We start from the raw sequence: 27,500 nt of genomic DNA, 5'->3' as shown, positions 1-27,500 counted from the left end.
AGAAATAAAACTGAATTGAATTGAATTGATGATTTCAAGGTCACAGTCGATAATACAGTAATCTCCAGCAAAGAAGAGATTACCTATTTGGGCTGTGTTCTTGACAAATACCTGTCTGGTGATAGTATGGAAACTAAGGTGATCAAAAAAGTCAATCAGAGAACAAGATTTTTGGGCAGAATGTCTGCTTTTGTCTCCGGACGCTTGCTGGAGCCTCGTTCAGCCCCTCTTTGACTATGCTAGCACCTCCTGGTATTCAAACATCAAAGTGTCCCTGAAAACCAGGCTCCAAACCTCCCAAAACAAACTGATTGGGCTACTCCTCAATCTGGGGCCCATGACCCACCTTCTTCCTGGACATTTTGCTAGCCTAAAATGGCTCAGGGTAGAAGACAGGGTTCAACAACTCAAAATGGGATTGGCATTTAAAATAGTCAATGCAGCTCTGCCCTCAGTCCCCTCAATCCCTGCATACCTGAATAAACACCTCCACAGATTTAGTGACACCCACAGCCACAACACTAGAGGGAGCTCAAACAACAACCTGATTACCCCCTCCTATAGGACTAACATGGGTAAATCATCTTTTTATAATACTGCCCCCCAAGGGTGGAACTGTTTGACCCCTCCCCTCAAAACATGCACCTCTTTGACCTCCTTCAAAACGGCCCTAAAAATACACCTTTTAGGGGGACAGAAACGGAGATAGTCATCACGACTCTCTCCGGATCAACCCCCCCCCCCCCCTTTTTGTCCACCTACGTTCTATCTAATAAATATATTCATCATCATCATCATCATCCTTCAAACAGGCAGAATCAAACCAATAAAGAACAAACATTGATTATAAGCTTTATTATTTATTTTACATCTTAAATCAAAGACATAAAATCACAACCTCATTTGTTCTAGAAATATGCTGTGAAGTGTTTTTGTGCTTTTCTTCTTAGAAAGTGACGCTTCCTGCAGAATAATCAGACGTTCCATCCGATCGTTTCAACAAACCGGAACCTCTAAATAACGACTGGAGCTGCTTTGATCTGGATACAGAACAAGCTGCTGGACGATGTTTCAGCAGAGAAAAGCAAAATGTACTCCTGTGAACATTTACAGCTGAGTGTTAGGGTCAGGGTTAGGGTCAGGAACATTTGTGTATCATGGGTTAGGGTCAGGGTTAGGGTCAGGGACATTTGTGTATCATGGGTTAGGGTCAGGGACATTTGTGTATCATGGGTTAGGGTTAGGGTCAGGGACATTTGTGTATCATGGGTTAGGGTTAGGGTTAGGGTCAGGGACATTTGTGTATCATGGGTTAGGGTTAGGGTTAGGGTCAGGGACATTTGTGTATCATGGGTTAGGGTCAGGAACATTTGTGTATCATGGGTTAGGGTTAGGGTCAGGAACATTTGTGTATCATGGGTTAGGGTCAGGAACATTTGTGTATCATGGGTTAGGGTTAGGGTCAGGAACATTTGTGTATCATGGGTTAGGGTCAGGGACATTTGTGTATCATGGGTTAGGGTCAGGAACATTTGTGTATCATGGGTTAGGGTTAGGGTTAGGGTCAGGAACATTTGTGTATCATGGGTTAGGGCAGTGCTTCTCAATTATTTTCTGTCGGGCCCCCCCTAGGAAGAAAAAAACATTTCGCGCCCCCCCCCCCCCCCCGAAAAAAAACACACACTCTTGTATCATTATTAACGTACAAAGAAATATGAAAAAGAAAGAAATATAGATCAACTTACAACAAAGAATAACTTTATTACCATTTTTTTTAGTCTGCAACAGAAAATGAGGAAGTCATGTCTTTCTTCTTCTCCCACCTGAGATTGTTTACAGCCGCTCTTCTTCTGCTGATACTCCCTGCGCGCACTCTGACAATCAGGGCGCCACTGCCAACTACTGGAGTGGATGTGCAATTACACTTTACTCTCGTAAGGCAAAAAAACATTTTCTCCGCGGTCACAGGCGCCCCCCCTGACATCGCACCACACCCCCCCAGGGGGGCGCGCCCCACCATTTGAGAACCACTGGGTTAGGGTTAGGGTCAGGAACATTTGTGTATCATGGGTTAGGGTTAGGGTCAGGAACATTTGTGTATCATGTACAGAGCTAAGGTACAGATGAGAGGTGGTTTTGTCCGTGTTTGACTTTGGCTGACCTTCGGGGGGGATTTTTGCTCTGAGATATGCGAGATCAATGAAGGGAATTTGCTTTGTTTGCATTACAGAGACCTGGGAGCATAAATAATTGATTTGACAGAGCTTAATTAGACGCTGAATGGCTCATGAGTCATGACCCCATTGTGGTGTAAATCCAAGGAGCTGCTGATGAAGAGCTGCTGATGAAGAGCTGCTGGTGAAGAGCTGCTGATGAAGAGCTGCTGATGAAGAGCTGCTGATGAAGCGCTGCTGATGAAGAGCTGCTGATGAAGAGCTGCTGATGAAGCGCTGCTGATGAAGAGCTGCTGATGAAGCGCTGCTGATGAAGAGCTGCTGATGAAGAGCTGCTGATGAAGCGCTGCTGATGAAGAGCTGCTGATGAAGAGCTGCTGATGAAGAGCTGCTGATGAAGCGCTGCTGATGAAGAGCTGCTGATGAAGAGCTGCTGATGAAGAGCTGCTGGTGAAGAGCTGCTGATGAAGAGCTGCTGATGAAGAGCTGCTGATGAAGCGCTGCTGATGAAGAGCTGCTGATGAAGAGCTGCTGATGAAGAGCTGCTGATGAAGCGCTGCTGATGAAGAGCTGCTGATGAAGAGCTGCTGATGAAGAGCTGCTGGTGAAGAGCTGCTGATGAAGAGCTGCTGATGAAGAGCTGCTGATGAAGAGCTGCTGATGAAGAGCTGCTGATGAAGCGCTGCTGATGAAGAGCTGCTGGTGAAGAGCTGCTAATGAAGAGCTGCTGATGAAGAGCTGCTGATGAAGAGCTGCTAATGAAAGGCTGCTGATGAAGAGCTGCTGATGAAGAGCTGCTGATGAAGGGCTTCTGATGAAGAGCTGCTGATGAAGAGCTGCTGATGAAGAGCTGCTGGTGAAGAGCTGCTGGTGAAGAGCGGCTGATGAAGAGCTGATGATGAAGGGCTGCTGGTGAAGAGCTGCAGATGAAGAGCTGCTGATGAAGAGCTGCTGATGAAGAGCTGCTGATGAAGAGCTGCTGATGAAGAGCGGGTGATGAAGAGCTGCTGGTGAAGAGCTGCTGGTGAAGAGCTGCTGATGAAGAGCTGCTGATGAAGAGCTGCTGATGAAGAGCGGGTGATGAAGAGCTGCTGATGAAGAGCTGCTGATGAAGCGCTGCTGATGAAGCGCTGCTGATGAAGAGCTGCTGATGAAGAGCTGCTGATGAAGAGCTGCTGATGAAGAGCTGCTGATGAAGAGCTGCTGATGAAGAGCTGCTGGTGAAGAGCTGCTGATGAAGAGCTGCTGGTGAAGAGCGGCTTTGTTACTATGGTTACTGAGCTGCAGCCAATGGCTTACAAAGTTTAATGTGTAGTGCTTGATAAGTACTATAAAAAGGACAATAAAGAAAATGCATTTTGTATTTGTGTATAAAATTATCTCTTCAAAACTTTTAAATACTAACGTGTACTGCTCCCATTCCACGTACTTGTGAAAGTGGATAGTTCACATTTATGCTATTTGTATTTCACTCGGCCACTCAGGATTATGCCACCTTAATACCTCTATATAGCTTCAGCAGAGGTTCAAATCCCTCCCCATGGCAGCAGACAAGATGCCCACGACCCCCACAGCTGAGTGGTGACGGGGGAACGTAATGTCGCATGTGACAGAGCAGCAGATATAATCAGAGGGAACTCTGAGACAAACAGTTTTAACCCTTTAACCCCTACAACATCCGCCTGGTCCGTTTGGCCTTTTTTTCTCAATAAATGTGTCAATGTCCCAATTTTTCCAATTATTTGCCCCTTTTTCCAGGAGAAATTGAAGTTTCAAAATGTTGTAGGTTAAAAATGCTTAAAATAGCGCAATAATTGTAAAACAATGAAACGGATTAGACTTTTCAACAGGCTTCTCCTGACAGGTCGTGTAATTGCCACCGTACTGCACCGAGTCATGGAGGAGCGCTGATTGGCTCGTCAGCTATGCTGCTGTGGAGAAAACGTTTTAATAGTTGCCAAAACCTATGGATGACACAAATGTGAAACTTGGATTTGCATAAAAATATCACAGAAATCCACACTAATCGCAAAAACACCACAACGTCGGTCTCTGTTAGATTCTATGCTTTTTATTCTTATAGTGATTGTGACCGTCACCTGCCCTCTTGGCAGACTAGCCTATTCATGTTTTATTAGTTTTATTACCTGCTTACCGCCGTAGAGGGCTGTGCACACCGCAGTGAACACACAACATGGACAAACAAAAAGTGACAAATACACAGTGTTCTGAGAAGAAAGTGCAATGGATTTATTTGTGCTCCTTAATTCTACCCCTTCCATCCAATCATCACCAAGAGTTGTCCCAATACACCAGGTTCACATCAGCCTCTAGAGGAAAGTATGGATCACCAAGTTCTCAGGAGATCTGAGGAAAAAGAGAGAGAGAGCATAGTGAGAGCCACAAACACTGAACCAGCAACCTCCACTGACTCAGAGACCTGTGGGCGGAGTTAACTCAGATCGAGTTTTGATTGGTGCTGGAGTGGTGGACCTGGCATGCATGAAACCTCGGCCCGTTCTTGATGTGCGACCTCCGAGCACTGGTTTCTTTTTCAGGTTCCAACATTTAGAGAGTTGCTGGACAGAAAAGTAGATTTCCTTATTGATTATTTCTTAAAATAACTGTAGATTAAATCTGACGTAATAAGGAAAATGGTGCTATACTGCAGTGTATTCCAGAATTTTATCTCAAAAACAAATTTTTTGGAAAGCATTTTGAATTCTGTCCTCCCGTAAACAATCCCAGGCAGCGGGATTTGAGCATACACAGTCGCTCGCTTATGGATCAGTACATCCGTGCTGCCTGCATGAAGGACGTCTCAGAACCGCCACCGACCCTGCAGCCTCCCGGTCATGTTGACGGGTTCTCGGGAATCGATGCTTCGCATCCATGGACGTACATCACATGTATACAGTCCCTCTTATCGCTCACAGGAACATGATGGGCCACTTGGGCAAAGGTTGTACCTGCACTCTTAAGAAACCCAACTCAGTTCTGTTAGCAACTCTTACGCACGTGTATGTTTTGTCGTAGTTCAAGCTTCATTTCACCGTCACTAAGACTCTTCCTAACTGGCTCACCTCCCTGAGAGGAGGTGTTTGCTGCAGGTGCACGTGGCCCGTTGCACAGACCTCTTCTCCATCAGCAGCAAATCATAAACTGTGTTTGAGAGGGACGTAAACAAAACCTTCAAAAGGGACATGAATGTCAATCAGCTAGTATTCATAGAAATACATATTTATTGAATGCAACATTACAACATTACAAAGGGAAGATACTTTTTATTTTATTTGGTTGTGATCTGCCCCTTTAATATACTTTGAATTGGAACGTGGAAACTCAATCGTTTTACTACCCACCAAGGCCAGAATGCCTGATCTACACGCTAAGAGGAAAAACATGGAGACACTTTCTGCATTTTTCTTTGATCTCATTTAATAAAACTCATAAATGTGTGAACACATAAACATATATTAGACAATACATTATACTCTACTCTTATTGTGTGGAGGTGTGGAGTTTACTACAATAATCTCAATCGTTTTTGGGGCTTTTTTGTTTAATATTTCATTTGTTTCCTTTCATATATGATGACTAAGTTTAACTTCCCCAAAATCATTATTATAATAACACATTATAACAGAACGCCCAACGATACGCTGCCTCTATAGGTAGCACTTGGACATTCACTTTCCCTTTAATTCCTTGCTGAAAAGGTTACTCAATCGGAATATTTTTGAGGCTGGATAAAGCAGGTTAGAGAACAAAAGCAGTCGGGCGTTGATCACAGACTAGAACGGCCTCTTCAATCTCAGGACAGTGTGAGGCTGAAGCAAATACACACGTAGCTGCTTAAGTCACAGACTCACTTCACTCATATTGCTTATTTGAGGACTTTGGGAGGAGACCAGAGTAACTGGGGGGGGGGGGGGGGGGATCCTGTGCCTTCCGCTTGGTCACCAAAAATAGCCTGAACATACAAAAATCTTTTACAATCCTAGAAGACCTCATGAAGGACGCTCAGTTGTCATGAGGCCTTGCCTCATCGTTGAATACAAGCTAATCAACCTGATCAGAGGATCGGGAGCGATGCGTTCAAGCGCTCTGAATAAATGCACGTCACACAGAAACTCTTTGTCATTGATTTATTTGCTCTATCTTTTTGTCTCTACTAGATTATTGCAATCTGGTTAATTCACATTTAAAAAGTAGTCAATGACCAGGTGCACTGAAATCCATGATAATCATTTTTACAATAAACATTATAGGCCCCAGAGACTGGACCCCCCCCCCACCAAAAATAAAAAGAAACATCTGTATGGTTTTCTGCACTTTATTATTTTTTTTCAATGTTTTTTTCATAGTAATTACAAAAAGGAGAAAAAAAATATTACAATGATCATAAAAAGGGAATTGGGGAACTGAGGAATCTTACGACTGGCAAACGATCACAGCACAGCACAAGCATCTACTTAGGACTAAAATGAACGGTAGAAAAATGAAAGGAAAACAGGCAGAAAGGCAGAAAGGAAAGGCCTATGAAGTTAAACACGAGTAACTGAGGGGATGAGAACCTGAAGCGTTCACTACAATCTCTAAAAAACAAAGACAATCCCAAAACAAAGGCTTTTGTTTTCTTGCTTTTTTCATTTTTATTTGTTAAAAAAACTGAAGGACCACACCGAGGGAGAGATGAGTCGGAAGAGAGCGAGGAAGAGAGAGACGAAGAGGAGAGGAAGAAGCTGCTGGTGGGTGGCGGCGAGGACAATCAACAATACTGCACGTACAATACCTTTTTCACTCTTCCAGTTCCTCTCATCCACTTTTATCCTTTCTTTATTTAACAGCATACCCCATTAATACCCCCCCCCACTGCTCCTAATAGCCGCGCCCAGTGGCGCGATCGTTAGAGTTTTACATGCGAGCAGCAAATGACACTTTGATTGGCTGTGATGTGGAGATGGGAGACCCCCACTGGCTCCGGGTCGGGGGCCTCGGCTGAGCCGAGAGATCCTGCCGGGCCCGGTCTCACTGCGCGTGCTGACTCAGCGTGTGGTTCTGGAGGGGGCGAGGCAGAGGGAGAGATGGGGAGAAAAAAGTGAGAACACATGAAGAGAGAAATAATGGGCTAAGCAAGAATAGCCCCCCCCCCCCAGTATAAGAACAGAGAGAAAACGGCCTCCTCGCTTTATGAGGTAGTAGGAAGAGGTGCTGTCCTCCTCCGGGACTGATGAGACACAGACTCATGATGCAAAGTACATGGAAGTACATGCAGTTAAACAGCAGTTCAGTAATCTACACAGTACATTTACATGATACTACAGTCTGGTACCAGAGTGAGAGAGAGAAAGTGAAACTGGTCAGGAGGTCCAACACAACGTGTGTACTTCAGGAACAGCTGTACAGAAATATGTGAGTTTCTGGGGATACTGGGATATGCGGAAATGGGGGGGTAGGACTGACTGACAACAGTGATGTCATCATCTGGACCAAAACAGCACATCCCGGGATAAAACATGACTCGTGTGGGAGAGCAGCCCGTCTACGAAGCTACGCGCCGTAGCGTAAAGCATGTTCAACAGCTAGAAGCCACGCCCCCTGCGCAGCGACTCACGGGTTCCTGACCAGCGTGCAGACAAACCAAGACATCAAAGCATCCACGCAAACCCAGAGGAGATCAAAGAACAGACAACCGGGTACAGTTCAGGTACCGCTTCAAAACAAACGGAAGATTGATTTATTATGTCTTGATAGAATTAGATTGTGTACTTTCTGACAAAATATACGACGCAGAGCCAAGTTGTAGCTCTGCTGTTTGTTTCTGTGTACTCTGATCTGAGGAGTCTCCACACCTTGAGACTCCTGCGTGCACGTCGCTCCAGCGCGCTGCACATCAACACACAACACGATGCAGAAACAACGTTCTCTAAATGACAGAGACGACAACATTTACATGAGGGGGGGGAGGTAGGCACGGCCTCACGCGTGGGAGCGTGCACGTCTGTGTGCGCACGCACACACGTCTGATCATATGCTACGCTTGTTTTTTTGCTTAAGATAAATGCACATTTGAATCTATTGGGGACGTCATTTATCAGCGTCTGCCCCCTTGTGGCATTGACCCCTCCCTGAGTGATGGAAGTAGAGATACGGCTGTTACTCTTGATAGTTACTTGGATAGTTTCACCCCCATTAACTTGCAGCAAATGAGTGCAGCTATTGCCTCATCTAAACCGTGCACTTGTCTCTTAGACCCGGTCCCAACTAAGCTACTTAAAGAAGTCTTCCCCTCAATTAGTATTGCTTTGCTAAATACGATTAATCTATCCTTACTCACAGGCTATGTACCCAAGTCTTTTAAAACAGCAGTCATTAAACCGCTTCTCAAAAAACCAACATTGGATGCTGATGTCTTGGCTAACTATCGGCCAATTTCAAACCTTCCATTCCTGTCAAAGCTTCTAGAGAAAGCAGTTTCCAGTCAGCTGTGTGAATTCTGACAAGACAATCAGTTATTTGAGGTTTTTCAGTCGTGTTTCAGAGCTCATCATAGCACAGAGACAGCATTAGTTAAAGTCACCAATGACCTTTAATAGCGTCTGATAATGGACTTGTCTCCGTGCTTATTTTATTAGATCTCAGTGCAGCCTTTGACACAATAGATCATCAGATTCTGTTACAGAGGCTGGAACAATCTGTTGGTGTTAGAGGATCTGCATTGAACTGGTTTAGATCATATTTATCTGATAGATTTCAGTTTGTACGTGTTCATGATAAATCTTCTACGTACACTGAAGTTAAATATGGAGTTCCACAGGGTTCAGTGCTTGGACCTATTCTGTTACAGAGGCTGGAACAATCTGTTGGTGTTAGAGGATCTGCATTGAACTGGTTTAGATCATATTTATCTGATAGATTTCAGTTTGTACGTGTTCATGATAAATCTTCTACGTACACTGAAGTTAAATATGGAGTTCCACAGGGTTCAGTGCTTGGACCTATTCTGTTCACGCTGTATATGCTTCCCTTAGGTAACATTATTAAGAAACACAGCATAAATTTCCACTGCTATGCGGACGATACTCAATTGTACCTGTCAGTTCAGCCAGACAAAGCCGATCAGTTGGTTAGACTTCAGACGTGCCTTAAGGACATTAACTCCTGGATGACCGAGAACTTCCTGTTATTAAATCTAAATAAAACTGAGGTTCTGGTTCTTGGGCCAAAGCATCTCAGAAATGTTTGTTCTAGTGTTGTAGTTGAACTAGATGGCGTCTCAGTGTCCACCAGCACCACTGCCAAGAATCTGGGGGTAATCTTTGATCAGGACCTGTCCTTTCAGTCCCAGATAAAGCATATTTCAAGGACTGCGTTCTTTCACCTTCGGAATATTTCAAAGGTCAGGCACCTACTGACCCGAAAAGATGCAGAACAAATAGTCCATGCTTTTGTGACTTCCAGACTGGACTACTACAACTCCTTACTGTCCGGCTGCCCAAAAAGGTCTATTAAACATCTCCAGCTAATCCAGAACGCAGCAGCTCGTGTTCTAACAGGAACCAGACTGAGAGAACACATTTCCCCTGTTCTGGCGTCTCTGCATTGGCTTCCTGTTAGGGAACGGATTGAATATAAAATCCTTCTACTCACTTTTAAAGCCCTCACTGGCCAGGCCCCTCCTTACCTTACAGAGATGATTATCCCGTATTGCCCCACTAGAACCCTGCGGTCCCAAAATGCTGGCCTGCTCGTGGTTCTGAACATTTCCAAGAGCAGACAGGGGGGGCGGAGCTTTCAGTTATCAAGCTCCTTTATTGTGGAATCAGCTCCCTGATTGGTTCGTGAGACAGACACCATCTCTATGTTCAAGAGTAGATTAAAGACTTTCCTTTTTAACAAAGCTTATAACTAATCGATGCAGTAATCAGTATAATCAATATGCTGTCATTAGGCAGCACTGGTAGCTTAACATCATGACACACTGAGCTCCTCCCCCTTTATCTGGTTATTCGTGTAATAAATATATGTCAGTAATCTCTCTCTCTTCCTGTAGTCTTGTTCTCTCTCTCCCTCTGTTTGTCCCTCTCTCTCTTTCAGGTCCTTCTGTCCGTGGTGCTGCAGAACCTGGACCTGTGTCCCTCAACACTGATGTCCATATTGCTAGCATTAGCATTTATAGCTTTATATCGCTAGCATTAGCATTTATAGCTTTATACATCTTGTTTTTGTCTGCTCCTGCTCTGTCTCGCTATCGCTTCCCTATCCATCTCCTTGTTTTTGACTCGTCTCTGACCAGCCATTCTCTCTCTCTCTCTCTCTCTCTCTCTCTCTTTCTCTCAGACAGATGGCCGTCCACCATGAGCCTAGGTTCTGTCCAAGGGTTCTGCCCGTTAAAGGGAAGTTTTTCCTTGCCTCCGTTGCTCTTGTGGGTCAAGTTGGGTTCTGTGTTTCCCTGCTAATCCTGTAAAGTGCCTTGAGATGACTTTATGTTGTGATCTGGCGCTATAGAAATAAAACTGAATTGAATTGAATAAGCCTCGACAGGTTTCTCCTTGTGTTGGGAAATGGAATAAAAAAAACATTGGACAACATGCACGTTTATTTCAGCATTCACACACACACACACACACACAGCTGCAGTGGGGAACTGAACTCTTCATAATCTGGATTTATCAGCTGATGCCTGAGTATAAAATAGAGCGATGATGGAAAACATTTCCCTTGGAATGTCTGCGCATGTGGAGATTCTTCCACAAGGATGTTTTCCTGTTCCTTATTTTCCCCAGACTGTAAAGTTTTCTCCTGACGCAACGTTCCCCGTGCACTCTCACTCACACACACACACACCTACACACACACACACACAGCTCTGAAGTCTTTCCCTATCATGCCTGCTTCTTCACTCAGACGCACAACACACGGAATTCCCAATGAGATCTCCCCAATCAACGCTCTCCCTCCTCAGCACCACGAGAGCAGCTTTTTCAGATTAATCGCTGCCTCTCTCACAGAACGCCCCCCCTACAGCAAGAAAAAAGAACAGCACATGGAGGCATGAAAAAAGGGTGGAGCGGGGGATGAGCAGAGAGGCTGGGGACAGACATGTGGAGGATTATACGTGGGTCGGGCTTGATAAAACACTTATTTGTCATTCTGTGGCCCTTATCTTGCTGTGCATGTTTTTCTGAGCCCTTTGGTTTGTGTGTGTGTGTGTGTGTGTGAGAGAGAGAGAGAGAGAGAGAGAGAGAGAGAGAATGTTGTATGGCTTTGTATGATCCCGCGTCTGTCACTCGTCTTTAGAGGCAAAGCGAGCCGCTCCAAGGGAAAGCAAAGGGTATTACTGGCCTCCACACACACACACACACACACACACACACACACACACACACACTGACAGTAGAACGTTTTAGAGAAATAGTTGAGCATCTGACAGCTGCATTTCCTCTGACAGCCAGAAGAGGTCAGACTCAGTCCTCCTGATGTGTCTGGTGCCGGGTCACCAAGCACTTGTCTCACCTGTGACCTATGAGAATAAGGTCAAAGTGCATAGGAGACAATAAGATACGATGACGATGATGAATACATTTATTAGATAGAATGTTAGCGTACAAGTACAGTCAAACTGTAGCATGTATTACAGTACAAGTACAGTCACACAGTAGTGTGTATTACAGTACAAGTACAGTCAAACAGTAGCATGTATTACAGTACAAGTACAGTCACACAGTAGTGTGTATTACAGTACAAGTACAGTCAAACATCCTGTCTAAGAGGAGCATTTCTAAAAAGCCCTTGCGGTCTTGTTTCCGTTGAAAGTCCTTCGTACATAAATCATCGACATTTAACAATACAAATAAAACTAATATTAAATTACTCAATTTATGCAAAATAACATGAGAAAAATAAAATAAAATAAAAAAAATTACACCACAGATGTAAAATGACAATGAATGACAATAAATTACAAAGACACTTAATATGTGCAACGTAGGTTGACAAAAAAGGGGGGGGGGGGTTTGATCCGGAGAGAGTCGTGATGACTATCTCCGTTTCTGTCCCCCTAAAAGGTGTATTTTTAGGGCCTTTTTGAAGGAGGCCAAAGAGGTGCATGTTTTGAGGGCAGGGGTCAAACAGTTCCACCCTTGGGGGGCAGTATTGTAAAAAGATGATTTACCCATGTTAGTCCTATAGGAGGGGGTAATCAGGTTGTTGTTTGAGCTCCCTCTAGTGTTGTGGCTGTGGGTGTCACTAAATCTGTGGAGGTGTTTATTCAGGTATGCAGGGATTGAGGGGACTGAGGGCAGAGCTGCATTGACTATTTTAAATGCCAATCCCATTTTGAGTTGTTTAACCCTGTCTTCTACCCTGAGCCATTTTAGGCTAGCAAAATGTCCAGGAAGAAGGTGGGTCATGGGCCCCAGATTGAGGAGTAGCCGAATCAGTTTGTTTTGGGAGGTTTGGAGCCTGGTTTTCAGGGACACTTTGATGTTGGAATACCAGGAGGTGCTAGCATAGTCAAAGAGGGGCTGAACGAGGCTCCAGCAAGAGTCCGGAGACAAAAGCAGACATTCTGCCCAAAAATCTTGTTCTCTGATTGACTTTTTTGATCACCTTAGTTGCCATACTATCACCAGACAGGTATTTGTCAAGAACACAGCCCAAATAGGTAATCTCTTCTTTGCTGGAGATGACTGTATTATCGACTGTGACCTTGAAATCATTAACATTTATCTTACGTAGAGAGTGTTTAGACCCAAAAAGAATCGATTCGGTTTTACCAAGATGTAGTGACAGTTTGTTATCCGTAAGCCAAGTACGGATTCTGGTGAGCTCAGAGCTGAGAGCCTCCTCAACCTGCACTTTGTCCTCTCCCGAAATCAGGAGTGCTGAGTCATCAGCAAACAGGAACAATTTGCAGTTACAGGCAGCACTCCCAGCTACACCTCCCAGCTACTTCCCTTCATTTGATGCCAGGAGTTTGGTATTGATTATGCAACAACACAATCGATCAAAAGTTGTGCGTGTGCGTGTGCGTGTGTGTGAGAGAGAGAGAGTAATTGATATGTCTTACGGATTGAAGAGCATGAGAAGACTTCTCTGCTCCTGTGAATGAACAGCTGCAGACGTTTCACAATAAAAGCCTTCAAAGCTTCTGGATTTTATTTCATCACGTTCCTGCCATTGTTTTCACTGCAGAGCTGTGTGTGTGTGTGTGTGTGTGTGTGTGCGCGCACACGTGCAATCAGCAGTCAATGCAGAGGCTCGTCATTGTTTTTCTTAAACTGCTTAGAGAGAGCCAGGCTAAAGCCTGCAGAGCCCCCAGCCCAGGGGACATATGGCCCTGTCCCGAAACCAGGGACAGTTTGACGCGACAAAAGGAAAACCTTTAGCATCTTTTGAAACTCATTGACATGTTTCCATTGGTCACTGAATTTATGTTCTCATACACAGAACACTTTGGAGAACGTTTGTCCTCCTGAAGTAGGAACGGTTGTTCTACTGGGGTGTCGGTAGCTGGTGTCGACAAGGCTGGCTCAGCCATCCCTCCTCTGTGGTTCTGTCTTTCCCTCCCCAGTCTTGTATTCAGGGAGGCAAAGACGTGTGTGTGTGTTTCTGTCCCAGGTCCCGATTCTAATAACAGAGAGTCTCCCAGTGAGTGGTGGGGAGGCTGAGTGCGCCCCCATGGAACACCACTGGGATCACAGGATCAAATTCTCTCTCTCTGTTACACACACACGCAGACACACACACAGCCACACACACACACAGACACACACACAGCCATGTAATACATGGATCACAGAGTACACACTGACTTGACACGACACACACAAATAAAGCCCATTGCTAGTTGAGCCACATCCCCACCGTTCCATAATTCAGTCAGAGGGATTCAGACAAAGACAACACGACTCACAGACAGAATACTAAACACCGTTTGAGTCCTGCACACACACGTGTTGAACACTGCTGCTATTCTCTGTGCTGCATTAACAATACAAATAAAGATTGTATTCTTTACTTTAGAATACTGTGAGAATAAATATGAACATTTCCAGGTATGGGCAACATGCAGTCACGATTAAGGAGGAGCCCACACAAATGTTGCTGGAGAAGTTCTCAAGTGTAAAATGAAATCACTTTAACAGACTGCTGACTTTTTACTTATACGCTCTCCATCCTCCGTCCATCCAGTGTGTGCACACAACTCTCAAATATTCAACAACGCTGGGATGTGGGGAAAGAAGAAAAGTTTGGAAGGGAATCGCAAACAAACTAACAAAGAAGAATACATGCCCCCATTTATTAATCTGCCCCGTAATCCACCCATCTAGCAGTGTTTAAATATTCACCAGTGCTACGGGCAGTACGGTGTGTTCTTCAAGCTCGGGTCCTCGGGTTACTGCCCCTAGTGGCTCGACCACTACTGGAGGCCATGCACCCAGCTTGCGGGTTACTGCCTCTACCCCGTCTCTAGGATGACTGATGCTGCTGCATCTATCCGCTGATTGGTCTCGGTGATGTTGGCGGTAGGGATACTTACCAGTACTGTGTTCACATCCTCCAGTAGAGATTCTGATGGTACTTTGTTACTTCGCCTTGGCCAGCAGGAGGTCAGGTCAGCTACTCTGTTCTTGGGACTTGACTTGGTATCCAATCTCGACATTGGATACCAAGTCAAGTCCCAAGAACAGAGCCGGTCTCCTGGCTTCCCCTGGCCGTAGCATGTTAGTATTTTGCTAACTTATTCTTGCAGATATTCACACACTGAGCTAGTTCTTGTTTATTGCTCACATTCTCTGCATGTTCCCTGTCGCTGGGGTTCCTACCATAGTAGCGCTCCATCAACGCCCTGTTCTCCAACGTGCTCCACCAATATGTTGTTCCAGTAGCCAACATCATCAGATTCTGTTACAGAGGCTGGAACAATCTGTTGGTGTTAGAGGATCTGCATTGAACTGGTTTAGATCATATTTATCTGATAGATGTCAGTTTGTACGTGTTCATGATGAATCTTCTACGTACACTGAAGTTAAATATGGAGTTCCACAGGGTTCAGTGCTTGGACCTATTCTGTTCACGCTGTATATGCTTCCCTTAGGTAACATTATTAAGAAACACAGCATAAATTTCCACAGCTATGCAGACGATACACAATTGTACCTGTCAGTTCAGCCAGACAAAGTCGATCAGTTGGTTAGACTTCAGACGTGCCTTAAGGACATTAACTCCTGGATGACCGAGAACTTCCTGTTATTAAATCTAAATAAAACTGAGGTTCTGGTTCTTGGGCCAAAGCATCTCAGAAATGTTTGTTCTAGTGTTGTAGTTGAACTAGATGGCGTCTCAGTGTCCACCAGCACCACTGCCAAGAATCTGGGGGTAATCTTTGATCAGGACCTGTCCTTTCAGTCCCAGATAAAGCATATCTCAAGGACTGCATTCTTTCACCTTCGGAATATCTCAAAGGTCAGGCACCTACTGACCCGAAAAGATGCAGAAAAAATAGTCCATGCTTTTGTGACTTCCAGACTGGACTACTGCAACTCCTTACTGTCCGGCTGCCCAAAAAGGTCTATTAAACATCTCCAGCTGATCCAGAATGCAGCAGCTCGTGTTCTAACAGGAACCAGACTGAGAGAACACATTTCCCCTGTTCTGGCGTCTCTGCATTGGCTTCCTGTTAGGGAACGGATTGAATATAAAATTCTACTTACTTTTAAAGCCCTCACTGGCCAGGCCCCTCCTTACCTTACAGAGATGATTATCCCGTATTGCCCCACTAGAACCCTGCGGTCCCAAAATGCTGGCCTGCTCGTGGTTCCAAACAGTTCCAAGAGCAGACAGGGGGGCGGAGCTTTCAGTTATCAAGCTCCTTTATTGTGGAATCAGCTCCCTGATTGGTTAGTGAGACAGACACCATCTCTATGTTCAAGAGTAGACTAAAGACTTTCCTTTTTAACAAAGCTTATAGTTAATCAATACAGTAATCAATATGCTGTCATAGGCCAGCACATAGACTCTCCTCCGATCTGCCACTCTCTCCCTCTCTCTCTCTCTCTCTCAATCTCTCTCTATGAATCCAGCCGGTCAGACAGTTGGCCGTCCACCATGAGCCTAGGTTCTGTCCAAGGTTTCTGCCTGTTAAAGGGAAGTTTTTCCTTGCCTCCGTTGCCAAAGTGCTGGCTCTTGTCAAGTTGGGTTCTGTGTTTCCCTGCAGGTCTTTCCCTGCAACTTGTCATCAGTGTGTCTTCATTCCCCAACAGCCTACACCTCGCTCATTCCGAGGTGTAGGCGTGGAGTGTGAAGGGTCTTGCCCACTAAGTTTACCACTTTGACATACGCGCCTGCCTGCAAGCAATATTTTGCCTTTAGATGCAAGCATAGATTTAAGACAGGAGCGGGCGAGCACGCTTCCAGGTACGGATGCTAGATGGCCGAGCGCTGCGAGTGCTCCGAGCGCTGCGAGTGCTCCGAGCAGGCTTCACCCGTTCAGTTCACATATTCACTGCCTTCTGTACTATCTTTGAATAGTCCTTATAATAAATGATGGGTCCAAAGAAAGCGAATGGTAAGGATGGCAGTGACAAGAAAAAAATGCATGACGATGGACATGAAGCATGCAATCATCAATCAACATGATTGTGTCCGCGTAAGTGATTTTGCACGCCAGTACAAGTGGAGTACATCAACAATATGTACAATCCTCCAACAGAAGAATGTTATCAAGAACACAAAGCCTGAAAAGTGTGATAGAGGTAGTGAGGGACTGGAGGAAGTACAAAGGACAGAGTTGCAGTATAGCCCCCCCAGAGGCGTAAAGAGACTGAAAATCAAGGAGTCAGTCAGGGAATGTAACAGGGGAGATGGCCAGAGCAGATTTAGAGCAGGATGACAAGTTAAAAATGAGTTATACAGGGGGGAAGTATAATACCTAACTGCTATAAAAAAGCCTATCTTTAAGAGAGAGAGAGAGAATAGGAAATATATGTGAAGTCTGGGAGTAAAGGCAGGGAGATCCAGAAGGACCTCACTGATCAAGGCCACAGCATCTCTTATTTACACACACACCACAACATCTCTTATTTACCAGCTTACGTCTGCACTATTTATGGGGCACTGGGGAGAGGAAGAGAGGAGAGGGGCTAAAATATGCATAGGGGCTGGCTCTTCTGGGACAGACAGTGGGAGTCGAAGAGAGGGCAAAAGACAAAATGAGAAATGGGTTGAGAGTGCAAACAATGTAGTATATATCGGTAAAGATGGCTCGAGTCATGATAGCAAGTCCTTCGGAGGACGTGAATGTCTTTGTTTGCCTGAGAGACGGACGCAAACTGAAGAGGACGATGCAGGGATGTGTCCATGTACCAAAGACCCTTCGGTGTGCATGGAATAAGAAAAAGAACCAAGGAGCGGGACGTCATTAAAACACACACACAAATCACCCCGTTTCACGTCACATATAAAAGCAACTCGCCGCGGCATTAGCCTCCGCGGTCGTAGCTCTCCATCTCCTCCTGCCAGCCTTCTGGTGGAGCCCACTTAGAGAGCCCTCCCACGGGAAAGTGGAGCTGTGGCAGGTCAGGTTTGGGGTGCACATTTTCTCACACATCGAAAACCATGTACACGTGCACTTCTACACACACGGGCCAGGACCAAAGAGGACTAACATGGATATGGACACAGTGCAGCCGCAACAGTTCAAGGATCTGGGAGATCCATCCGTCCATCCGTCCATCCATCAGAATCAGAATCAGAAGGTGTTTATTGCCAATGAGGGTTCACAGACTAGGAATTTTTCTCGGTGAAGTCATGCTACATCCATCCATCCATCCATCCATCCATCCATCCATCCAGCTTCTTGTAAATGAGACAACCTCAACCGCCTCGTCTACAGCCTCTCATCTACCTGTCTGGTCGTGGGTGTTGCTGGAGCCTCTCCCAGCGGGTGAGAGGCTGGTACAACCCGGACGCGTCACCAGCGAGTCGCTGACCCACAGACAGACGATCACTCGCACCTACAGACAATTTCTCGTGATCAATTCACCTCAATTGCATGGTTTTGGAGGTGGAGTTGAATTGAACCCGGAACCTTCTTGCGGTAAGGCAATGGCGCTAACCACTACGCCACCGTGCCACTCTTGAACAGATTTAAATATTGCATATATGAGAGCAGTAACGAAGCCAGGACGTCCCAATCCATGACTCAGGTTAGCAGAGTATGAAGCAGAACAAGATGCAGTGAATAGTTCTGGAAATAATGCAACAGTATATTTCCATTGGATGAAGTCAGCTAAAGACGTTCATTCAGAACATACACGTTGTAGTTTATCCTATAACAACTCTGAAGCATCCTAAAATAGAAGTAATGGCACATCCCATTACAATTTCAGTAATAATTGAGAAAAGTAAAAGCAGTTAAACAAAATGGAAGCAATGTATTCAGATGTGTTTTGATGTATCCGCCTACCTTGTACGATGCGTACGATGTGCATGAGGAGGCATGTTGGGGTGAGGAGTGAGTGGGAGCTGTGTGTGAACACTAACCGATGGGGTCCAGCAGCCACCCTGCCACCCTGCTGTTAAATGGACTAGCCAGCCATATGGCCAGCACCGCTAGCCCTATAGCAATGCCACTTTTTGTGTGCCTGCAGGATTTAAAGCTTGGTCACATTGACCGTTCCTGAATGATTTTTGTTTTCCCGGAGTGGATTCGGTCCAACTTGGAACCCGGAAGTTTCTCTGAATACTTTGCAACTGAGCTACTCACCTGCGTCACGGTACCGGTCACACTCAGGAGACTCCTGGAAAACCCTACTGGATCTATACTCGGGGTGGGCGACCATTTATGTACCGGTATAAAGTCTTCCAATGAAAATACAATGGCTCATAAATGTTCATTTAAAACGGGGGGAAGCAGAGTCGATGACGCGGCGCAGTGTGTTGATGCGTTGGCGCCTCACCTGCACCACAGCACGGTCCATCGGGGGCGGAGAAAGGCAGAGCAGAGAGAGAATGAGCCGGGCTGAAGACAGACAAGACGGGGAGGTGCCTCTGCAATATGGAAGTGGTTCGGGTTCGATAGAGCAGATGTGGAGCGACAGACCATAATACGCAAAGTGTGCAAAGCAGCGGACACGCAAAAGTTGGGAACACGACAAATGTGTTCTACCGGTACGAAGAGCGTGCCATGAAGCGTGAGAGCCGGCGAGCACGGCGTCAACGCTGACCCGGTCAAAAATACTCAACAACGTTTGAAGGTTGAGTTGAAGTTTCTACTAAACTGTGTACTTGAATTCTGAGTACTTTGCACTGATCTAGTTTGCAATACAGCAAGTTTATTTAGTGTTTACCAGTTTACCAATAAATCAATAAATGTTCTTTACAATTTGAGACAAGTGTATTTAATTATACAGGTTTAGGTTTGTAGCTTTTTATACAAGACTCCACCCAATTTAATTACATCGTCATATCGGGATACATCCCAAAAATATGATGATAGATGCTGAGGTCCATACGGCCCAACCCGATTTATACAACAACTGGGGATGATGCTGCAACTCCTGTGTGAACGTGTCTCTGTCAGGGAAGAGCCTGTCCTCTTTGTACATTTTGACATTTCACTGGGCTAACGTCAATTGTAACCAATCTAAAACACAAACATGCATTTTCACTGAATATGAATACGAATATGAATATGAATGTAATTTCAGAAATGTGTGGCTGGTAGCATTGCAGGGTCACTGGCCCACAAAGTTAGTGTTGGGCCCGAGAGCAGGTAGCCAGACCAGCCAGCATCATCAAGGCAGAGATCCAGAGCTGCAGAACTGAAGAGCTGGACGGCACCAGAACCTGGAGGCTGAAGGAGCGAGCAGCAAGCCATGATTGAAAAACACCCCACAGTCTATTTCTCGGATTCCATTACACATCGTGTTGTTGCTGCTTGTTGCAATCAACCTTTCGCACTTCATGTTTACTTACAAACAATATCTTCACACTCTTATTGTTTTCCCAGGATCATAGGACAGCAACAAGTCTCAAAACTTGCATACAAGGAATACCCCCAAACTCTCACTCTGTTTCCTGTCAACAAAATTGGGATTTCAATTAATGGCATAAATTGGCCAAATATATATGTATATAAGAAATATAAATTCATCCTGCAAATTATTACATTTGCATTAATTATGATTGCCAGATTGCAAAACCTAGATGGGACTGATATTTGGATATACTGAAAGTATAATTCTTCACTGCTCAAATGTAATGTAATCTTCCACATCAGCAACTGTAAAGCAGAACTCTGGCTAATGCAGCCAGAAGCAGTACAAGCACTTTAATCCTACAGACGATCATGACTCCCAGTTTGACCTGCAGACCTCACAGGAGTCTGAAGCCAATGAACAGAAAACAGGAGGACAGGAAGGGCTTCTTCATTGCAGGGTTGCTCACAGCTTCTCAGCTGGCACAGGACCGACTCTGACCCATAGCCTCGTTTTCCTCTCGCACACACACACACACACACACACACTTTGGACCCAATTGCCATTAAGCTTGCCAGAAACACTGGTCAGGGCCAGAGGAACGGAGGAATTGAAAGAGGACAGAAAAGAATTACAGATGTGGGACTCTGCCAAATGATGTACAGTAGCTGGGAGGTCTGGTGGCAGATACTGAGGAAGACTACTGTAAAGTGATGGCTGGGTAGAAAGGTAGAAATGATACGGGGAGGGGTGCAATGATGGAGTGAGCGAGCTGGTGGAGGAGAGGCAGACAAATGGGTTTGAGTGCCTGCACACAGTAACTTCCTAATTTCAATCTGACAGAAGGAAAGGTCAACACGGAGCTCGGGTTCAGGTGACCTACCTGTAGTTCTGTCTGAAAGAAGAACTTCTGTGGACACTGGGAACAGTCGTAGATCTTGTCTTCCTGACCATGGACAGCAAAAATATGCTGCTGGAGCTTGTTGGCCTGCACGAAGACTGGGAGAGGAACAAGCACAGCACACGTTACACGGCGTTCATCAAAGGATTCCAACACAGCACGTTACACGGCGTTCATCAGAGGATTCCAACACAGCACGTTACACGGCATTCATCAAAGGATTCTAACACACCACACGTTACACGGCGTTCATCAAAGGATTCCAACACAGCACGTTACACGGCGTTCATCAAAGGATTCTAACACACCACATGTTACACGGCGTTCATCAAAGGATTCCAACACAGCACGTTACACGGCATTCATCAAAGGATTCCAACACAGCACGTTACACGGCGTTCATCAAAGGATTCTAACACACCACATGTTACACGGCGTTCATCAAAGGATTCCAACACAGCACGTTACACGGCATTCATCAAAGGATTCTAACACACCACATGTTACACGGCATTCATCAAAGGATTCCAACACAGCACGTTATGCAGCATTCATCAAAGGATTCCAACACAGCACGTTACACGCATTCATCAAAGGATTCCAACACAGCACGTTACACGGCATTCATCAAAGGATTCTAACACACCACATGTTACAAGGCATTCATCAAATGATTCTAACACACCACATGTTACACGACGTTCATCAAAGGATTCCAACACACCACATGTTACACGGCATTCATCAATGGATTCCAACACAGCACGTTACACGGCATTCATCAAAGGATTCTAACACACCACATGTTACACGGCATTCATCAAAGGCTTCTAACACACCACATGTTACACGGCGTTCATCAAAGGATTCCAACACAGCACGTTATACGGCATTCATCAAAGGATTCTAACACACCACATGTTACACGGCATTCATCAATGGATTCTAACACACCACATGTTACACGGCGTTCATCAAAGGATTCCAACACAGCACGTTACATGGCATTCATCAAAGGATTCCAACACAGCACGTTACACAGCTTTCATCAAAGGATTCCAACACACCACATCTTACACGGCGTTCATCAAAGGATTCTAACAAACCACATGTTACACGCTTTCATCAAAGGATTCCAACACAGCACATGTTACACGCCGTTCATCAAAGGATGCCAACACAGCACATGTTACACGCCGTTCTTCAAAGGATGCCAACACACCACATGTTACATGGCATTGATCAAAGGATGCCAACACAGCACATGTTACACGCCGTTCATCAAAGGATGCCAATGCCTGCTAATGCTGAAGGAATGCAAGATCCTTCCAAACACAATCTAAGCGTTGCCTCATGTATGCATTCATGTGCCAAAGAGTCAAGTGGTAGTTTATATTGCAGGCCGTCCACCATGAGCCTAGGTTCTGTCCAAGGTTTCTGCCCGTTAAAGGGAAGTTTTTCCTTGCCTCCATTGCTCTTGTGGGTCAAGTTGGGTTCTGTGTTTCCCTGCAGGTCTTTCCCTGCTAATCCTGTAAAGTGCCTTGAGATAACTTTATGTTGTGATCTGGCGCTATAGAAATAAAACTGAATTGAATTGAATATTCATAGAGTAGTGAAACTAATGGAGCGACAACTCTGGTGTAACTTTAGCACGTATAAAAATGTTGCTGCAGGTGAAATGGAAGTTCTCTGATTCCAGTTAGAAGCAGACTTCTATTTACAGAGAGCAACAGCTTTATAGACATGTTGACCACGAGGTCATCATGCATCACCCAAATGACATCTGTAGCTGTAGCCCAACTAATCCTGCAACCATCCTCCAACACAGAAAACACATGGCAGGACAGTCAAGCCCTTGTGTGTTCCCTGCGATGGGAGAAAGTCACGATGGGAACAAGAGGGAGAGAACAAGAAATGATCTTTTATTATTTCAACTTTTCTCTTTTGTTGCTCTCCTTTGTTTCAGTAAACTTTAGCTTTTCACTGTTAGTGTGTGTGTCCTGAATTATTAAGCATCCATGTAGCAGCGGTGCCCCCACCTTACTAATTCATAATTCACCAAGGAATAGAGTGAAAGTTTAAAGTGCTGCTGCGTACCTTTGGCGAGGGGGTGGGCAACACAACATAAGACAAACGTAACAACAACTGGGGGGGAGACAAATAGTGAAAAGGTGAGGGTGGGTGTGAGCACATGGGGATAGAGATTTGAGAGCTATAGGGAGGGAGGGGGGGTTTGGGGGTGCAGATCATTTGGTCCTCCAGTTTTGGGTTTGGGTCCTCAAGTGGATTTCACGGATAGATAGTATTCCACATGTCCTGTCTGGAGGTATTACTGCATCAGTCTTTGCACATGCGAGTTCCATTCAGAGAGCCCCCACGCAGGAAAATGTCTCCTACTGTTAAAGGCATGTTAAAGCAACGTCAATTAACGCGTCTTTTTTCATACAAAAGGCGCACCGGATTTTAAGGCGCATTAAGCAAAACAAAACTGACACCATGTAATATACTGGACACCGGACACTCTGTTTAGCGGGGAGCCATGTTCTTTATTTCTGCTCTACGGCATCTCAGCAGGGACAATCGACTGCAGCTAGAAAGGCAAAGCACTAAATGAACTAGCGCGTTATAACACAACATGTACAAGAACAGTCAGATAAGTCAAACTTTATTCAACTTATTCTCAAGATGAAACTCGCCCGGCGTCGCCTCCCTGTCTTGGTGAACGTGTGTTCTTCTGTCATCCAGCGCTCCCACGCAGCTCGCAGTTTAACGGTTGGAGTTCTTTGGTTAATCCACCCGGGATGATGATGATAAGCTAGTTTGCTAGTTTGCTAGTTAGTTTGCTTCACTTCGGTTCAGACCGTATCGGTCTAAACCGAGGTCGCAGATCGCAGGAGACGAGTTGCTGCAGGTCTTCTTCTTGCTTCCTCCTCTTCCTCCATTTATTCATTAATGCTGGATTCTGTCGCCGCTGCTCTATTCCCGTGTTCTGCTGCGGGACTGAGCCTTCAGTTGGAACTCCGCTTTGTCAGCACGCCATAATACTATGGTGAAGGACAGCACCGGTACGTATCACTCCGCGAGGCTCCTGACTATAATACTATGTTGAAGGACAGCACCGGTACGTATCACTCCGCAAAGCTCCAGACTATAATACTATGTTGAAGGACAGCACCGGTACGTATCACTCCGCGAGGCTCCTGACTATAATACTATGTTAAAGGACAGCACCGGTACGTATCACTCCGCGGGGCACCTGACTATAATACTATGTTGAAGGACAGCACCGGTACGTATCACTCTGCAAGGCTCCTGACTATAATACTATGTTGAAGGACAGCACCGGTACGTATCACTCCGCGAGGCTCCTGACTATAATACTATGTTGAAGGACAGCACCGGTACGTATCACTCCGCGAGGCTCCTGACTATAATACTATGGTGAAGGACAGCACCGGTACGTATCACTCTGCGAGGCTCCTGACTATAATACTATGTTGAAGGACAGCACCGGTACGTATCACTCTGCGAGGCTCCTGACTATAATACTATGTTGAAGGACAGCACCGGTACGTATCACTCTGCGAGGCTCCTGACTATAATACTATGGTGAAGGACAGCACCGGTACGTATCACTCCGCGAGGTGCCTGACTATAATAATAATAATAATAATAACGCTCCGACAATCCAGCTAGCGGCGCAGCTTCGGCGCTTACCAAAGTCGTACTAAGACATTTGGACTGATTTTTGAGCGCCGTGCGCCACACTAAAGGCGCACTGCGCTAAAAGGCACACGGTCAAGTTTTGAGAAAATCAAAGGATTTTAGGTGCACCCTATTGGTCGTGAAAATACGGTACTTCTAAAGCTGGTTGCCTGAAACCAAAAACCTCGTGCATTGTGACATGGCAACCCAGAGAGAGCCATTTCTCAGGCAAGCCTTGACAAGCGATTTCTCTTTGCCAAAATACATGAAATGGTGCAACCAGTTTTGTGCATGTGGAAGATGCTGCACTGTTTTCTATGGTCTGTAAAAGTGCAGTGCAGGAGCGTAATATGACCATAATAAGTTATCATTAAATGAAAACAAAACCAAATTCATCATTTTTTCAAGAAATATAAATTTTGACAATGTAAAACTGTATTTAAATTGGGTGGAAATTGAAAGAGTGTATGAAACGAAATTCTTACGTGTAATAATAGACAGTAAACTCAGTTGGAAACCACATGTAGAATATATTAAGCGCAAAGTGTCAAAATCTATCGCCATACTTCACAAAACAAGAGACGTATTAAACAAAACAGCTTTGTTCCTGATATATTGTTCTTTGGTTGTACCCTACCTGTCATATTGTGCAGAAATATGGGGGAGCGCAGGTAAAACATTAATAGGTTCATTAGGAAAATTACAAAAAAAGGCTCTTAGAATAATCAATAAAGTAGGATATCTTGAACCAACCAATAATTTATTTATACAAAATAAAACCTTGAAATTAAGTGACATTGTGAAAATTAAAATATTAAACATTCTTTATAGAGTAAAAAATAACAATATCCCAAACTGTATGAAGGACTTAAATTAAGGTGTATTTCTGTCCTTGGAGTGAAACTGTGGAATGAGTTAACTGATTATTTAAAACTATGGACTTCGTTATCAAAATTCAAAACATGTCTTAAGTAAAAAAAATAATGAATATGAAAAGTGTGCATAAACAATGCAATCATAATTTGATCGCATTGCTGCAAAGATCCAGCACAGCCGGCAGGACTGAATAGTGCAGGTGTGTGTCCTTGAACGTCGGCCCCTCACCTGTGAAGCAGACGGGACACTTGAAGGTACCGCCCATGCCTTCGAAGCTGTGTTCTATCAGATGGCACAGCAGCTTGGCAGGCGAATCAAACATCTGGTTACACAGCTTGCACTCGTGATTGATGCCCTCCTCTGCAAGTAGAAGACATGGGCGGGGTTAATCAAGAGGTCACTTCAGGGCATCAACACAAGCCTAACAACAAATGACATGCACAAGCGGTCGGGCGTGGCCAGACAGTGGCACAGCTCAAACAGGAAGTCAGCAAGCACAGGTGAGGAGGAAGCAAGGATGCCGTGAACGTCGTTCACAGGGGGGCTAAGGCTTTCTAGCTGCAGTGATTTCTGCTGGAGAATGGAAGCGGTCCTATTTTCATTTGATTAGAGCTATCGGTCAGGAAACCGGAGTCATAATACTCAGTAGTATTCATTCGTTTTCGTGACTTGCTCTTCTTCATGGGAAGCTCTAGAAATGCTTTGCAGACGAAGACACAGGTATGGATGAAGTTTTGACTTTGAGTGAACTGTTCTCTGCTCCTCCTCACCATGTATGATTGTCCCGAACACTCCACTAAAGCCTGGTGCATGTGTATGTATGTGTGTATATATATATATATATACTCTTTTTTTTCTTCTTTTTTTTTCTTTCGTTGTGGTTGTTGTCCTGTTTCTTGTTGATATTCTTTGAATTTTTGTAAACTTGGAAAATACAAATAAAGAGTTTAAAAACAAAACGCCTGGTGCATCACCTCCCTCTCTCCAAACACCCCCCACCCCATCCCAGGGCCATTTGGTCCAGGCTGGTAATTGCCCATCCTCCCCACAGAGACAGTGGAAGCCCTTCCCATAGCCATCCCCCCCCCCCCCCCCCCTCCCACCACAGCAGCACACCAATCGCTCGTATTGCCATGTCCCCTTCATGTCCCCTCTTGGGTCATCACTGACTGATTAATTTGTGTGGGCTCCGATTAACGCCCATCACTCCTTTTGAATTCTTTGCATGTATCATTTTGAATCTTTTCCTAGTTGGTCTTTGAACAGTGGTCTCCTAAATAAGACGAACTTCACTGCCCTGGCTCAGACAATGGCTTTGGGTTGTGTTACTCGTCTCTGGAAGTGTGTTTAAATACACGTTCAGAAGGTTGCAGCACTTCGGCGGTGGCCCTGCAGGGGATGTCCACGACACTCACACCGGCTAACACACAAACACTCACAACGGCTAACACACCGACACAAACACTCACACTGACTAACACACAAACACTCACACCGACTAACACAAAAACACTCACACCGACTAACACACAAACACTCACACTGACTAACACACCGACTAACACACAAACTCTCACACTGGCTAACACGACACAAACACTCACACCGGCTAACACACAACTAACACACAAACACTCACAACGGCTAACACACTGACTAACACACAAACACTCACACCGCCTAACACACAAACACTCACACTGGCTAACACACCGACTAACACACAAACTCTCACACTGGCTAACACGACACAAACACTCACACCGGCTAACACACGACTAACACACTGACTAACACACAAACACTCACACCGCCTAACACACAAACACTCACACTGGCTAACACACAACTAACACA

General features: G+C 45.1%; 1 protein-coding gene across 1 annotated transcript in view; it reads right to left on the bottom strand.

Annotated features, from left to right (window-relative positions):
• Positions 1-4,453: 4,453 nt before the first annotated feature.
• The window catches only part of znf423 (zinc finger protein 423), a 152,559-nt gene continuing 129,512 nt past the window's right edge, over positions 4,454-27,500 (bottom strand). The window contains exons 20-22 of the mRNA XM_068739086.1: positions 25,872-26,003; positions 21,045-21,160; positions 4,454-4,541 (exon numbers count right to left, since the gene is read on the bottom strand). Coding sequence (XP_068595187.1) covers positions 4,533-4,541; positions 21,045-21,160; positions 25,872-26,003 — 257 coding nt within the window. The 3' untranslated portion in view covers positions 4,454-4,532. The remainder of the gene's footprint in view (positions 4,542-21,044; positions 21,161-25,871; positions 26,004-27,500) is intronic.

The sequence above is a fragment of the Brachionichthys hirsutus genome, chromosome 5 (genome assembly GCF_040956055.1).
Source record: "Brachionichthys hirsutus isolate HB-005 chromosome 5, CSIRO-AGI_Bhir_v1, whole genome shotgun sequence".
Taxonomy (NCBI): Eukaryota; Metazoa; Chordata; class Actinopteri; order Lophiiformes; family Brachionichthyidae; genus Brachionichthys; species Brachionichthys hirsutus.
The sequence above is the reverse complement of the archived record's forward strand: the minus strand, read 5'-3'. Positions and strand labels throughout refer to the sequence as shown.